The 16565-nt window shown below is 37.4% G+C and overlaps 1 protein-coding gene across 2 annotated transcripts in view; it reads left to right on the top strand.

The window, feature by feature from the left end:
• ECT2 (epithelial cell transforming 2) overlaps window positions 1-16565 on the top strand; it is a 32284-nt gene that overhangs the window by 523 nt on the left and 15196 nt on the right. The window contains exons 2-16 of one of the 2 annotated variants that reach the window (XM_057411545.1): window positions 2441-2598; window positions 3821-3900; window positions 4010-4102; window positions 5026-5208; window positions 5860-5949; window positions 7553-7660; window positions 8800-8873; window positions 9030-9160; window positions 10182-10297; window positions 10499-10561; window positions 10935-11157; window positions 12723-12859; window positions 13353-13472; window positions 15353-15421; window positions 16380-16490. In XM_057411545.1, the coding sequence (XP_057267528.1) occupies window positions 2469-2598; window positions 3821-3900; window positions 4010-4102; window positions 5026-5208; window positions 5860-5949; window positions 7553-7660; window positions 8800-8873; window positions 9030-9160; window positions 10182-10297; window positions 10499-10561; window positions 10935-11157; window positions 12723-12859; window positions 13353-13472; window positions 15353-15421; window positions 16380-16490 (1728 nt within the window). In that variant the 5' untranslated portion in view covers window positions 2441-2468. The remainder of the gene's footprint in view (window positions 1-2440; window positions 2599-3820; window positions 3901-4009; window positions 4103-5025; window positions 5209-5859; window positions 5950-7552; window positions 7661-8799; window positions 8874-9029; window positions 9161-10181; window positions 10298-10498; window positions 10562-10934; window positions 11158-12722; window positions 12860-13352; window positions 13473-15352; window positions 15422-16379; window positions 16491-16565) is intronic. The other variant, XM_057411546.1, reaches the window with a different exon arrangement.

Below are 16565 nucleotides of genomic sequence, written 5' to 3'. Positions count from 1 at the left end.
GGGAGGTCATTTTTAAGTGTAATGCTGTAAGGGCATTCAGATCTGCTTGAATGCTGTAATAATGGCGGTTTGGCTTTGGTTCTTTTCTGTGTGAGGGGAAACTGTTATGTCCACATCTTCTCTGTGTTGGCACGTTCAGTGTCTAAGTCTAGTGGCTAATACTAAGCTATCAACACGTGACCATTAAAACAGGGAATGTTTTTAAAAAAAACAGCCAGAGTGGGATCTCATAAATGAATAAATAATTTGGAAAAGCTAGAAAGAAAATGAATGTCCAGCCTGCAGTATGGGCTTCTCCCAGATACACTAGGAAGTGCTCTGTAAGTTCATGTATGTGCTATTAGGTATGACAACAGCAGCATGACAGGAATTATATTGATGTCTCAGACTTTTAAAAAGTAATCTCTAGGATTTAAATTTAATGGTGTCCTTAATAGTATGTGGGATTTATTTTGTGTGATGTGCTTTTTTTTTTTTTTTTTTTTTTTTTTAATTTTCCCCGATTTTACATGTAACTGCCTGTGTGGTAATCATTATTAACAATATGGTTTGAGTCTTCCAAGATTATGCTTCCCTCCACCCTCACTACCAAAGAAGAGGTAATGGTATACCATTATATCTTTATAACCTTCTGGACAGGTGATCCAGGAAGACTTTCCGGTTAAAGTTATGTTGTCCTCTTGCTAGGTCTCAAGCAATTTTGCTATAAGCTAGCTGGGTGACTGGGACTTACTGCTGAGAAACTTAATTCTATGGAGCCTGCATAGCTGTGCATGACATTAAAATTGTAACTAGGGTGGCAATATTGATAACTGAATATGCCTAGAATGATGATAGATTTGTAGTGTTGACTTATTGGTCATCACTAGTTAGGAACTTACCTGATGTACTGTGAAGATAGGAAGCCTGACCAAGAGTCTCAAACATGATCTCCTGAACTCTAGAAGATAAGCCCTTTTCTACATTGCTGTTGTGCCAAAGCATCCATGTTTTTTTTTTTTTTCTTCTGATTTTTACTTTGCTATGTAAATGGACAAGCATTGCACAACTTGAAAAATAGTATGTGCTGTTCTCTACGGGTTTTACTGTGTCATGTCTTTCAGACAATGCTTCAATATGTTATTTAAGTGGCTGCAGAGTCTTGCGGTCAGGAGGAGAACAACTTCAGTTAAAGTGATAGAGGGTTATTATACTACAGCAGTTGAGAAACAGTGGCTAGTCTAGATAAATTCTGTGCAAATATTTAAATCTGTGTGAGTGATGAGTCACAGGAAGTGTATGTTTCTTGTTTTGTGCACAAAAGAATGTGCTTTATGGTGGGCAGGTGCTTTAGAACAAACTTTCTGGTACAAGATTTGGGTATGAGAGTAGTAAGAATTCTGCCTTTCCACTATGTTCATTTGAGCAAGGAGAGCACAGATATATTCTACCTGTGGAAAGACAGAAGGCCTCTTTATATGATGATGTATGGCTACTTCTGTTGTATTACAGTTAGTGTAGGACAATAGACCAGATCGTACAGACAGGTATGCATATATATATATATATATATGCTTATGAATTTTGAAGACTTGTGCTTTTTCTGAAAAGTAACTTCCCTTTGAGTAGAAAAAATATGTAAGAGCAAGTAGTGATAGGACAAGGGGTAATGGCTTTAACCTGAAAGAGGGTAGGCTTACATTAGGTGTTTGAAGCTCTTTACAGTGAGGGTGGTGAGACACTTGCACTGTTTACCCAGCAAAGCTGTGGCTACCCAATCCCTGGAAGTGTTCAAGGTCAGGTTGCATGGGGCTTTGAGCAATCTGGCCTAGTGGAAGGTGTCCCTGCCCGTAGCAGAGGACTAGATGGTCTTTAAGGTCTCTTCCATCCCAAAGCATTCTATGATTCTGTTATTAAATGCTGCTGGTTCTACTCCCTGGCTGGTCATTTTTATGTAACCAGTACACCTGGGGGGAGGGGAAAAGTAAAAATGGCAAGATGTTTTGTGTACCCTGCTAATTAGCATTCTGCTAATGTTTCACTTCAATGCTAATCTTGGTCTCAGATGTAATAATATTTTATCAGTGAAGCAAATAAGTGCTTTTAGTTTCTTGGTGTTTGTGATAAAACTTTTTAAAAATGAACACTAGAGTTAGTGCTTCCCTGCTGCTCAAAGTTGAAGTACCCTCTGCAGCTTTCTGTGCAAATAAATTATTTCTGTGGTAAGCAGCCTGTTCAGAATCATTTTTGTAACAGGTTTGTTGTCAGTCCTTTCTATTAAAAACTGCATGACTCCTAATACTCTGTCAGAACTACCCTATCAGTGTGAGTGGGAGTTTAATAAGCATCTACATGTTTTATTTTCAGAAGTTTGACATTACTTCTCACTGCTTTAGTCCTAGAACTCTTATTGTGATTTTTGCAACTGTAACTTAGCTTAGCACGTCTATCTGTCTTCTAGCTGTTGAAGAAAGAAGCAAGACATAATCATGGCTGACAACAGTATACTTGTGTCTGAAACTGGGAGGAGCCTCTTGTCTGATTCTTCTGTTCTTGATTCAAAAATTGGAGAAAGCTCAAAAGAGAATGTATCTCTTGGATCTGTTTTGAATGTTGAAGGTAATGGGAGAAGGTTATTTTAAAACTATTATGTTTTTTCAATGACTGATTACTTTGTAGATATGTAGTGGTTTTGAAAAACCGAAAGTGCTTTGCTGAATTCTAGACTTAAATGTAGGGTAGCCAAAATGGTGTTGGTTTGGTATCCTTTCACTAACGTATGGACTGTCTTAATTTGTCACTATCTTGTTATAAGAATTTTGGGGTTACAGCCATGAAATCAAATGGGTCTTCTGGCTGATGTATAGAAAGCTGTTAGTTCCATTTGATGCTTCTGTGGAATGAGTAATTGCAGGTGATATTTTGAGTGTTTGGAAACTACTGCTGTATTGTGTGCAGGTAGACCTTAGAGAGGCGAATAGTCTTAAGCTTGAAGTTCATTCTAGAGCAAATCTTCAAATTAAGACCCAACAAAACCATTTCTTTTTCCTTCAATGCAGTAACCAAAATCCAGTGGCAGTTTTATGGTGCAAATGACATGGAGGCAACACTTGTCCACTTCTCCTAAACTTATTAATACATGGAGAAAAAGAACAAGATACCTAACTTCAGTTCTGATATTCCATGGTGAAACTGAGCAATTACTAGGAAGTAATGAACCTTGTCAGACAGGAACACAGAAATTAAAAAAGATACCAGCTGTCTATTTTCCATCAAGTCTTGGAATCTAATTCTGCTAGAAGCATTAAGTCAGTTTTTCTTTTTAACTTTTTTTTGTTTGTTTTGTTGCTTTCACTAACTCTTCTTGCATGTTCTTGCTTTGACTGTAAGTAACTGGTTATAAGTTGCAGACTCTTTCAGTCACCGTCCAAGCTAGCTAGGCCCTGGCAGATAAACCTTAGGTGTAAAGTGTGGGGCCAGTTCTGTGCACACTGCCTCACCTAAAAAATCCGCTGCGCAGGCCTGAAGGGTTTACTCACACTTGAAAAAGCGTGGGTAAAGCCCTTCCCAAATCCTCGTTTGCCAAGTCAAGCCATAATCATCATAAGTTCCAGAATCTCATTTCACCATATGCTAGAAAGTTTCATCTCTGTGGTCAGTTAGGTATGCCTTAATTAAAGACTTCTTGAGCTAACATTTAATTTCAGACTTGTTCCTGATAAACAAGGTATCTTGGAGGGATGTAGTCTGCCTTTATTTTTTATATATTGCTGCTTGCTTTAGACTGAACATGTATTTTTGTATTAAAATATGAATATTACCTTTGTGTCTCTATAAACAGAAGAAATGCCTCAAATAGAAACAAGAGTGGTTTTGGTTCAGGAAGCAGGGAAGTGTGAAGAGCTTCTGAAAGCCTTGGAGGTATGTGGGTCTAAGATAAAAAGATAACATATCATCTGATATGAGGTGGTATGCTTTTAGACTTCTGGTTACCAGTCTGGTTCTGTACTAAAGTTCTCCTCTTCCACAGACCATTAAGATAATGGAAGTACCAGTTATAAAGATAAAGAAAACTAGTCCTGGTAAAGCAGAAGAAAAACTAATAAAAAGTATTATTCATATGGTATGTCATGCAATTAAGCACACATGATTGCATGCAGCATGTTGTACTTCACTGGGGCTGAAATGTGCACACTATATTAATTGGGCATAATGGTCATATTACATGCTAATGTTTCTGATGGTGTCACTTAAAGCTCATCAAAATTGGCACTTCTTTTACAAACTTTCTTGAATATGGAAGTAATATCTGCAGCTCTTAATTAGTGTTATCTAACAGGGAATAGAAGATTTGATGGAGACATTCAACTGCATGCTTTTATTCAGTCAGCACATAAGTTTTTGCTATGATCTGACTTCATAATTGGTTAATTGACTTCTCTTTCAATTGAAAGCTGCATTTAAACTTAAGAGTAAGAAGTGGTTTTCCATTTCTTAATGTGAAAAGCCTACAAAATAAAATTTGGAACTATTGATTGAAATTGGAACAGGCAAATTTTTTAGATCCCTTTAAAAATATCAAGCAATGAACAAAATTGACTTCTGTCCTTTAGGTCTTAAGCAGCATAGTGCTTCCTGTTGCAAGCTGTATACTACTTTTTAGTAGCATCCAGAAGAACTTTAAGCTGTTCTGACAGTCTGAAATTTAATTTCTCTTTGTGTTTAGTTTATTTTTTCTCTTTCTGTAAATATTTCCAGTACTGTATTATCAGTGTGAACTGAACTGATACCTAAACTACTAAAGTAACCAGAATTCTTATTCTTCAGAAGCAGGAATTGCTTTAAGACTTCTGTTTAGATGCAGTTCATACCTATTCTTATGCTAGAGAGCAAGGCATCTCAGCCTTCACAAAAGCTAAGAGCAAATTTGTTGAAATCTGAAACATACCTTTTTCTAATGATGCAAAATAAAAACCAGTTGAATTTTGATACTAATGTAAGTATTTTGTCTGAATAATGTTTTTCCCTTCATCCCTATACATCAAGGAAATTAAAGTGCCCTACATAAAGACAGACACAATAGAAGAACTTGGAGATTCTGATACCCCAGAATTTGAGTCTATCTTTGTTGTATCCGACTTTCAAGATTCTATCTTCAACAACCTCTGCAAAGCAGATTGTCGTGTCATTGGACCTCCAGTAGTACTGCACTGTGCACAAAAAGGAGAGGTATGTGTTTCTTTTGACATCAGCTGAGTAGTTCTCTGGTGCAGTGAGTTCTAAATCTTAAGTGTTCAAAATGGAGTCTATTTTGCTCTGCCAATCAATCATAAATATTTTTAGCAAGAGAGTTTAAGAAAAGCAAGCTTCTTATATTGTGTTAGAATATTGCATGTAGCAAGAAAGCAAAGGAAGACAGTAGGAAGGCTACAGCTGCTGCAGTAGTTGTGGTTGTCATTGACCCACTAATTGGGATTGTGCCATTATGAAATGCAGCATACAAATGATGCTCCAGCAGATGCTTTATATTTCCAGAGGTTGTCACGTAAAGAGGATGATCTGAGGAGAGGAAAAAAGGATGGAGTATTACCTGTAGAAGTTGGGGATGCTGTAGTTACTTTGTCATAATGATGTCAGGTCTGGAGCTGAGGTATAACTGAATCATAGAATCATAAAATGGTTTGGGTTGGAAGGGACCTTAAAGATCCTTTAGTTCTGATGCCCCTGCCATGGTAGAGACCCAGAAAAGTCTGTACATAGACTCGGGCTAGTGTCTGATGCATCTTAATGCTAGGAACAACAGTACTATATTAAAGATAATATTAAAACTTCAATGGAAGCAATATGCTTTTGACTAATATGATTACTTCTTATTTTCAGCCCTTACCCTTTTCCTGTCGTCCACTGTACTGCGCAAGTATGTTGAACTTGGTACTGTGCTTTACAGGATTCAGAAAGAAAGATGAATTAGTAAGACAATTTTTTTCCTTTGGATTGGTAAAACTATGTTAAGTTTATTTTCAAAATAATCTTCTGTTCAATCTCAGGGGTTTAACCATTACTAGAGCTTGTGTGTGGGGATGAATTATTTGCTGTTTTGCTTTTTTGCATGTCCAAAGGCAGTGATATTGGAGGATGGGAACGAAACTGCTTCCTTTTCAGAATAATTTTGTCCATGCTATTTTTGGTCACTTTTTGAGTGATATTAAGCAGCTTTGATTCAGTAGGGCTTAAAGATTTGTGGATTGAGGCCTTAGATATATGATTATGTTTACCAAACAGTGTCCTCCTACTTGTACAGTTAGTAGTGTGGTGAAGTAAAGCTTTGTAGTCCAGTTCAGAACATTTGCAGACATGCTGTCTTGCTGCCATGCTATCGTGTTGTCGTGGTTTAAACCCAGTCAGGTAACTTGTTCACTCACTCCCAGTGAGTGGTGCCGAGCTGACAACAGTCGAGGTCCGTGTCCCCCCCCCGCACCGGGGTTCTCCCCTTCCCCACTCCCGGAGGAACGGGGAGGAGGATCGAAAAAAGTGCAACTCCCACGGGTTGAGACAAGAACAGTCCAGCAACCAATGTACACAAATCACCACCGCTACTACCAACTACAACAATGATAAGGGAAAATAACAAGGGAAGAGAATACGATACCACCGGCCAAGAAAACGAGTTCCACCCGGAAGCCCGTGTCCTTCCGGGTAACTCCCAGTCACCCCCCACCCCGGCCATGACGTCCTGTGGTATGGAATACCTCCCTGGCTAGCCTGGGTCAGGCGCCCCGCTCTGCTTCCTCCCGGCTTCCCCTCCTCCCTGGCAGAGCATGAGCCTCACAAAGTCCTTGGTCAGGGTAAACATCACTTAGCAACAACTGAAAACATCGACTTCACCAACACTGTTCTCAGGCTGGAAGTCAAAACACAGCACTGCACCAGCTACCACAAAGGAAAAAAAAACATGACTGCTACTGCTGAACCCAGGACATGTGCTATCGGGACTTCAGTTTTGACATGTCTAAGTATGAAGTGATTTGATACTCAAGCACTTTACTTTTGCATTTCAGTGATGCAGGTGACACCTGGGAGTCAACTATATGATTCCATGTCTTCATTTGGAAAGAAAAACCCAAACAACGCCAAAACCAACCAACCAAAACCAACAGAAAAACACCAAACCAAACAAAACAAAAGCTTTACCCTGTTAGGGATAATTAGGTTTGATCTGCTTAATTCAAACTGGACAAATTGCATTGTAAATTCTGGCAATTGCCTGTTCAGAGAGCTGACTAAATCAATGAAGAAAACATGCTTCGAGTCTATTGTGTATGAGAGGGTAATGGCATTACGTATGATCATTATGAGAGTACTGGTGGCTTGAGTAGTCTTCCTCAAGTTACACAGCAAGGCTGTATTAACTCTTTAAAAAAAAGGTTTATAAAGTTAAACCAAGTTGTTTTAAGTACAAAGACATTGAGTGTAACCTGTTAGCTTGCTTTGTAAACTGTTTTTGTATCGCTCTCACTCTGCACTGTGCATTTCAAAAGATATACTGAAAACTTATTTCATCATTATTTTTCAGGTTAAGCTGGTGACCTTGGTTCACCATATGGGTGGAATTATTCGCAGGGACTTAAGCTCAAAAGTTACACATCTGGTGGCGAACTCAACACATGGAGACAAATTCAGAGTATGTACTCTTGTACTTTTTGGAAAATTCCACAATTTGGTTCTTGTAGACTAAGTCTAAATTATATTTCAGCTGGTAAACTGCTGTTTTTTTTTCCTGTACTAACAACAAGAACTTGTAATGGTGAGTTCTTAGTCTCATGGTGTGGATCTTTGACATGTTTTTTGTCTCTGTTGGAGAATAATAATAATAAAACCTGCCAATGCTATGATTTTGAAATATGCAAGTATAGTAAATAACCAAAATGCTTAAGTACTTAAGTACTGATTGACAAATACTTGCTCATCAATGAACAAGTTTTTTTATCAATATACTTGCTTTTTTTGACTGCCCAAACAATAAAGGTTAAGGTAACTTGCAGAAAACTTTAGTACTCAATTTCTGTGCATTTTGTGTAAACATTATTTGTTACTTCTTATGTGTAAGTGTTCAAATCTTCCTTTATGTATAAATGCATGTGAGTTTTGGTGTTGTCAAAAAAAAAAGGGAATACTTCAGAACGTGTATGTCCAGTTGACAAGTATATACAAATGTGTAGGTTTTTGTACTATGGAATACGATATACCAATGCCCGTGTCCCTTGACTCTCCCTTGTTTGAATTATTAGCAGGCTGTTGCTTTTTTCCTAGTCTTTCTAGTCTTCCAATTGGAAGACCTACTTTCTAACTCTGTTCAAACGCTTCTTTCTATCAACTCAAAGGGAAAAGGTAGGGAAATTTTACTATCTTTCTCAAACAGTCATGGAAGTTCCTTTCGGAATAGTTGCCTTCGCTTTGGTAAAAGGAGACTGGGATGTGTGGATGTGTGTCTTGATTCAAAGTATCAAAAGCAGAAAAAAGATCCGATTTTCCACTGGAGCAGAGGTTTTCCTTTGTGATTTTGTCAGTGGTAAAGGACGTGAGACTAACAATGGTGCACTTTGGAGTAAGTGTCAAAATAACTATTGATCTGATTTCCTAGTCACTGAAGAATTAATACATTCTAACTCTTGGGAGTTAGTTGGACATGATTCTTGAAGGAATATTTTCACTTTTTGCAGTATCTGTCTTAAGATAAAAGCAAGGTTATGAATTTTTCTTGGCATGGGAAAGACTTAAATGGAAACCCTTGATACAACTTGTGCTTCTCCTGTTTTGTAGATTGCTGTGAGTCTTGGCACTCCTATTGTGAAGGCAGAGTGGATTTATAAGGCGTGGGAGAAAAGGAATGAAATGTATGTGTTTATTTGCCTTCAGCCTTAACCTTGCATCCTGTTCACCTTTGGTGTTGTGAGCTTTTGTTTAAGTAGTGATGTAGCACTGATTTAGTGACCTTTTTGTGTGTGTTTTTTTAATTTTTTTATTATTAACTTATTTTTTTCTCCTTTCAGTGATTTCTGTGCAGCTGATGATGACTTTAGAAATCAGTTCAAGGTTCCTCCCTTCCAGGATTGCATGTTAAGTTTCCTTGGATTCTCTGATGATGAGAAAGCTAACATGGAAGAAATGACAGAAATGCAAGGTTATTGTTTATGAAAATTGCCCTGTGGAAAGATTGGGGTTTATAGCTGATAAATACTTCACTGAAGTTGAAATACTAGACTGTGAATATTTTAATGAAGTCTCTTGAACATGAAGAGCTGTAAATTGATTTTTAGATGTTGGTATATGAATAAGTTCTGGTAGCTGTTGAAGATTTCAAACTTCCTAGGCAGATTGAAACTATACAATTGAAAAAGAAGTAATTATAGGATGCTTGAAGATATACTGGAAAACTTGCTACATAGTACGTATGTTCTGCGGCAATTTTTGTAACCAGTTTTGTGGTTATGCATGTTTGCATAATTCACAGAAAGCATCTACAATGTTTACAACTTTGATATGAATCATCACTGTCAGAACACTTGATTGGAAGTGTTCCAATTTCCAGTAGTGTGTTACAATATTAATAATTGCATTGGCAGTAATGATGTAGCAAATTAGCAATACAAGTCTGGAGATAATTTTAAGTTGCATGTGACAGCACTATAGACATGCGAATGGAGCAAGCTTGTAACAGCAAGGCTTCCTCACAGGCTTGAAGTAGATTAAAGTTGTCTGGGCTTGCCTTCTTTTCCTTCTTTTTTTTTTTTTTTTGTTTTTTTTAATTCTCTTCCCTCACGAGATTGTGGCATGCACAGGTCCTAGCTTGTGAATGTCTCTAGGGTGAGTGTTCCTGGCTTGCTCTTCCAAGAAACAAGAAAAGCTTTCCAGAATAATATTGCATTTGTTGCCAGACAGATTTAAATGCTTCCTGAATGCCGTGAACTCTGACTTTTCAATGTGTACTTTACTACTATGAATTATATTTTATCTCCTAAAAGCTGCCCACTGCTAGTACTAGCTGGGATGTTACGTAAGCCCCAAAACTGGTCAGGTTACTGAAGAGTTCATCTCTTTTTGAGTCTTCTCTTGTTAATGACAGGTGCCACAGAACTATCAAGTGATCTATAATTTCTAACAATAATAATATTTGGTCTTGCTAACTTGCCTTTTTTATCTAGGAGGACACTATTTACCAGTTGGTGATGAAAGGTGTACGCACTTAGTGGTTGAAGAAAGTACAGTAAAAGATCTTCCATTTGAACCTTTAAAAAACCTTTATGTTGTAAAGCAAGAGGTTAGTACTGGCAAATTCTTGAAAGAATATTGCTGTATGGTACTCCATGTGTGAGATGCAAACGTGCTTATTCTAGAAAATAGTGTATTTAGTATGCAAACTCTGCCTTACTATGTACTTTGGGTGAAGTGCTGCAGTGTGTTCTTAATGTGTTTTTGTTTTTTGTTTTGTTTTTTGTTTGGTTTTTTTTTTTCCCTTTAGTGGTTCTGGGGAAGCATTCAAATGGATGCCAGAGCTGGAGAGTCCATGTATTTATTTGAAAAGGTATGTTGCACTCTCATGTAACGTGCAGCGTGTATCTGGTGGTAAAACTGCCATACACAATGGTATGTGTTGGGCCAGAGATCAAATGTTTCAAAGCAGTATTTAAGTACTAGAGAATCCATTCTGAATTTTATGTATAGAACACTAATTTTGATTTTATTTATTTATTTATTTTTAACTGACAGCCATGCTAGTATTTTGTTTGACTAAAAGCAAGTTCAACCTTTGGGAAGCAGGAAAATAGCTTCACTTGTTTTCCTTTGGCTTCCCTAAGAATAGTTATGTTATGTGCTGATCTCTACAATTCACTTGCTTTTGTACTGAACTGAGCTGGATACAGTGAGTGAAAACACTAAACTTTCTTTTACTACAGTCAGAGAGTCCTGGTCTCAAGAAGTCTGTGTCACTACTTTCTCTGAATACTCCAAACAGCAATCGCAAAAGGCGCCGTTTGAAAGAGACTCTTGCACAGCTGACCAGAGAAACAGATGTGTCGCCATTCCCTCCTCGGAAACGCCCGTCAGCTGAACATTCACTTTCGATTGGGTCCTTGCTGGATATTTCTAACACTCCAGAGTCAAGCACTACCGGTGGAGGTAGAGATAAATCCTTTCATTCAGAATCACTTGCAATGTTTAAGAGCTCTCTGCATACAAGTGTTAGGGAAGTTTTACAGATTTTGCTACAGATTTGCAAAATAATCCCAGGCTTTTGCCTTTTTGAAGCATGTCAAAAGCAGAATTGGAGTGAGAAGTTCAGACGGAGGCCAGGCTGCCTCTTGTCATCACAGCATATTCATATCTGAAGGAAAACAAGGAAAAGATATGGAACTGATAAGTGTGAAGTACAGCGTTACTCCACGATGCTTCAAATACTCTGCTGAAAATCTGCAGCAAATAAGTGATGTAGTTAAGAGTAAATCATCTAAAAACCTCTTTAGTTGGGATACTTGGAGAAAGGAGGGCAAGGATTCTTTGCTAAAGGATTTAAAGGGAAAAGAGCTGCAAAGCCAAATCATAGGTCTTTGAAACATTCTGTTGAGGTAACACTTTGTGCCAGAAAACTGTCATGTCTTCTGAAGAATTTAAATCGCCAACTGTTTTTGAGATAACTGCCAAAGATCTTTTAATATCTCTGCACATCTAGCTCTTGTGGAAGAGAGAAAGTGCAAAATTTTGGAGAAGTCAAAAGCTAATATCTGAACTTTAAAAAAAAAAAAGAAAAAAATAGTCTCCAGTTCCATCATATAGAGGAGGTATCTGGAGTCACTACAGCTTTAAAAAGGCTCATGTATGCAAGTCAAATAAGAAACTTCAGTGAGGCACAATCTGTAAGTGATAATTTAGAAGGAACTGGAAAGATCAGCTTACTCTCAAAGACCAGCTTTCTTAGCTCATGCTAGTGCCTTTGTAACCCTTTGTGTGGAATTTTCTTATAAGCCAACATCAGCAGACAGTTTCAGGAAAATGTGCTGTTTCGAAAATTACAGGTAAGATACTTGTTTCATAGTAACTGTGGCAGTAATGAACTTTGACATCAAAACAAGTGAGTACAGGCTTCCTAAGGGCCGATACATGAGCAAGTATTTAAAATTAATGGACTGTTCCAGTTCCATCTTGGCTGTAGCCTGAAGAAAAATTACTTTCTTGTGTCTCTCTTCCCCATGAGATGAAGTGTATGTATTTCATGCAAAGACTGATTTTAATAACTGGCTTTGAGCTACATACTCAATGCAGGTATGATAGGCAGCTTAAAGGTAATCATTTTGATGGGAAAGTGAAAGTAGAAAAACACTTTTGTACATAGAATATGTATAAATAATATTCAGCACCTAATCCTCACTTCCTATTAAACATAATAGGGTTAAATCATTGACCTGCCCATAAATGGCTTACTAGTTTCAGATTAATTTTGAGGAATAATGTTACTGTTCTATAGTAAAGCAAGCAGTTTTTTCAGAAAGAGCTCTGCTAATTATAGAATAACCTACAGAATACCCCTTTTTTAAAAAAATAAAATCAACCAGAAAACAAACAACTTTCTTAAAAATTATTATTTCTGCCCTCCCCCCTCCAGCCCACCATCTTTGAGGGTGAGTTTTTCCTTATGGACTCTATTAATAATAAGCTCTCTTTCTTTCTTTTGCAAATCTCTTCATCAGAAACACCAAAATCTTCTGCAAGGCCTTCCAAAAATGCAACTCCTCTTGCACTAAAACAGTCTGCAAGATGGCAGGTTGCAAAGGAATTGTATCAGACAGAAAGTAACTATGTTGATATTCTAACAACAATCATTCAGGTAAGCTGATTTTTAAAGCAATTACTGCTCAATTGTAGGCACTTAGTGTTTGCATTAATGATTATTTTCAACCTGTGATCTTCAGGCTTTTGAGGGCTTGGGTATATCAAAGGTTTTAAACAAGATAACAGTGTAATTTTACTTTTAAATAAATTGATTACAATCTTAAGTAATTTACTGACATAAGAAAATGTTTACTATCTATTAATAATAAAGGTTGAAAAATACAGTTTCTAAGCAATGGATTGCAGTTTGTATGGAAATTCCGAACTTCAGGAAAATAGGATCTCCATCACTCGGATTTTTAAGATAATGGTGAATATAGAGATGGCATAATTCCTCCATAAGTTGCTTTTGCTAAATGGGAGTATCTCAAGACTATGACTGCAGGAAAGTATAATCTCAAGGGGAAACACTATTGCTTTCATAACTTATGTCTAATACAATGTGTGGTGGTTAGGAGGGCTTTAACTTTTTTTGTCTAATCCAACAGTTATTTCAAGTTCCGTTGGAAAAGGAAGGACAACTTGGGGGACCAATCCTTGCACAGGAAGAGATTAAGACCATATTTGGCAGTATTCCAGATATTCTTGATGTGCATACTAAAATCAAGGCAAGTTCCAACTTCTCCCTTGCAGGGGAAGCACTGATACAGACCTTGAACCTTTTCTGCATGCTTCAAGTTGTATTGGCAGGATAGGTGTAGATTCATCCTCGTGCTGTTACCTACTGTTCAACCTGTGGAATTAGGTGCAAATCCAAAGTACACTTTAAGTTATAACACTTACATATAAATATCTGAAGTCTGAGTATTGTGCATGTAACTAATACTTCTGTTCATGAGTTGTCTTCTCCTTTTCTGTTTTAGTACCTCTTCCTGTAGGAGGTTTTCTGTAACTGATACAGAACCAGTCAAAAGGGGGCAGTGGCATCAGATGTTACTACCTCAGAAGTACTTATAACATACATGTTTCTATTAAAGCAGTAAGCAAGAACTCTTGGAAGGAAAGCTAAAATCATGGAACTAAAATGAGCAAATCACAACCCCCTGCACCCCCCCAAAAAAAAAAAAAAAAATACAACAAACCCAAACCAAACTACAAAACTCCACAAATAAAACCAAAACCAAACAAAACAAAACCAAACCCCACAAAAACCAACAAAATGAAAATCGGCATTTTCCTGGGCTTTAGACATCTTCATATAAGGAGACTACTATCATTCAGGAAGAAAAAATAATCCTTCCTTAAATGGCTTTGAACCAATTATCAGAAACTACCAGTTCATGAAACTGGCTCACAATTCAAATTTTGAAGCAGCTAGGCTGGTACTAAGGACTGATAAGAGCTGATTAGAATTTCCTGTGAGATTGTTTTCTTGAGTCTGTCTTTATTTTGTATTTCAATCTGGACTGCAAGTGCGCTGTGAAGCCATCTCTGGATCTCACAATAGACTGTGATTCAAGTCTTCCTCAAATATGAAGCTGTAATATTTCCTTTAAATAATGGCAAATGTCTTTTCTGGTCTGCATTTCACTGTAGGCTTTTAAAATAGAGGGACTTGTAGACTGGTTGTAACTGAGTGAGGGTTTTTATATATAATATATAGTTTGGGGGGGGGTTGGTTGGGTGTGTGGGTTTTTTGCCTTTTTTTTTTCTTCTTTTTTTTTCCTTGTTTTTTTTTTCCCCAACTGTTGGGATGCGGCCTAATCATGATAGGTATTGATATGTGCCTATTGAGATGAAAGTAGAGAGTACGCGTGTCCATGTGTCTAGGATTCACCTGCAGCATGCAGTGTAGACAAAGTTGCTTAGATAGTATTTGGGTTATGTTTCCCTTCATCTTTGGTGTAATAAAATATGAGAAGTGGCAGCAACAAATATTAATGGTGAATCCTTTTCACTCACGGTGAAACCTGAACCTTCAGGTGTGCCCTTCTGTCCCTGTTACTAGCTGACAGTGAATAAGCTTGATCCTTGTTAAGCTGATATAGGCTTAACAGCTTGGTCTTGCTTTCCTTGACACCCTGGTGCAGCAAGTGAGGGAAATCTATGCTAGTTCTATTTCAATCCTATTTTATGGACTTAAGAGGAGTCCTGTATTAGTTGTGCACTCTTAATTAGAATTGGTTCAACAGTCTTCTGTGTGTATTTTTTCTTTTTTTTTAAATCATCCTGTGGGATATGTTTTGTAGTGTGTTGGACAAAGTAGTGTCCTCTTGTTGCAGAGTTGCCTAGTGCTGAACATGGCTAGGTTCTGCTTGCATTGATTCAAAACTACATATTTAATAAACCAGAGGTCTCTTGTTTTCAGCTCTCAGTAGACTGTAGGGGCTTAATTTGAAACTGTACAGCTTTTAGGATTGCCTGTTTTGTCAGCATGGAAACACACAGCTAATTATATATGTTTGGCAGAACACTGAACCCATCTTTATAGCTTTATGCAGTTCATTCTCATTTTATTTTCTCCCCCCTATCCCTGCATGTATTCTAGGAAGACCTGGAAGATCTTATGATGAATTGGACTGAAAGCAAAAGTATTGGAGATATCGTTCTTAAATATGTAAGTTTCAGTTTCTTTCGTTTATGCATTGGTGCTATTATGAGCTGTTATCTTGTCTTACAAACAATCCATTTATAGGAGTTGGCAGATAAAAGCAAAGCACTACCGAGTGAGAAAGAACACTAACTTGATTCATTGTATTTTCTGTTTAGACTTTTCAGTTGATGAGGTACTCTGTATAGGTAATTTGTGTCAAGTTTAAAAGTCTGTCCACTTGTATGAGGGGGTAAAACTCCAAATAGATATGGTTTGAGAACTGTAATTTGCAACACTATGGATGCGCTTTTACTCGGACGTTAAAAGGTGCTCTTCCTGTAGCCTTAACTATCTGCTGCCTCTGATCAATAGTAAATAACTAGGGAAGTAACTTTCCATGGAAACTTCTTGTGTTGTTCTTTCAAGACTTGAAATATATAAGGACTCCTTGTTTTCCCAAGTACGGAATGTGCAGAAAAGGAAAGCTAGATCTGGGACTGTAATGCATTTTAATGTAAGTGATCTGCTAGGTATTGTGCTTTTGCTGACCTGGTCCATTTTGAGGCAAGTAGTGTCTGGCATTCCAAAGTTTTCAGTCTAAGGTATTGCTTCTGGTGGTTTAGTGCCTTTTAAATGCGATTGCAGTAACTGGATAGAATATTTGTCTGAAATTTTCAGAGTTCTTACTGAAAGCATCTTGCCAGGTGAGAATCTGCCTTACACTTGAGCTGCTCAGCATCTTCTAAGCTTGTCACGTGTAATTAATGTTTCTGAAAGCTGTCTACATTTAATCAGCAGCATTGAATCTTGAGCATCCGGCATGCAAAACTGCCTTGACTTGTTCTGTGAACACGTATGGATTAACAACACTATCTTATTGAAATGTACCTTTGAGCAGCTTTGTACAGCTCTTGGGGCATATGAACATGTGTATAATGCTATGTAATATGTAAAGCAGAGCTGTAACAGTTGTTTCTTTCAGTCAAAAGACTTGTTGAAAACATACCCTCCATTTGTGAATTTCTTCGAAATGAGTAAGGAGACTATTACTAGATGTGAAAAACAGAAGCCAAGGTTTCATGCCTTCCTAAAGGTAAGTGGCTGTGAAACTAAGTCTTTGGGTAGAACATGGACACCATTACCAAGTAAACTAGTTAATGCAGTAGGT

Source organism: Pezoporus wallicus, unplaced genomic scaffold (genome assembly GCF_028554395.1).
Source record: "Pezoporus wallicus isolate ANWC-B61680 ecotype Strahan unplaced genomic scaffold, APGP_CSIRO_Pwel_v1 contig_6899, whole genome shotgun sequence".
In the NCBI taxonomy this organism is placed as follows: domain Eukaryota; kingdom Metazoa; phylum Chordata; class Aves; order Psittaciformes; family Psittacidae; genus Pezoporus; species Pezoporus wallicus.
Note: the sequence above shows the minus strand (reverse complement) of the source record. Positions and strands in the feature narration are given on the sequence as shown.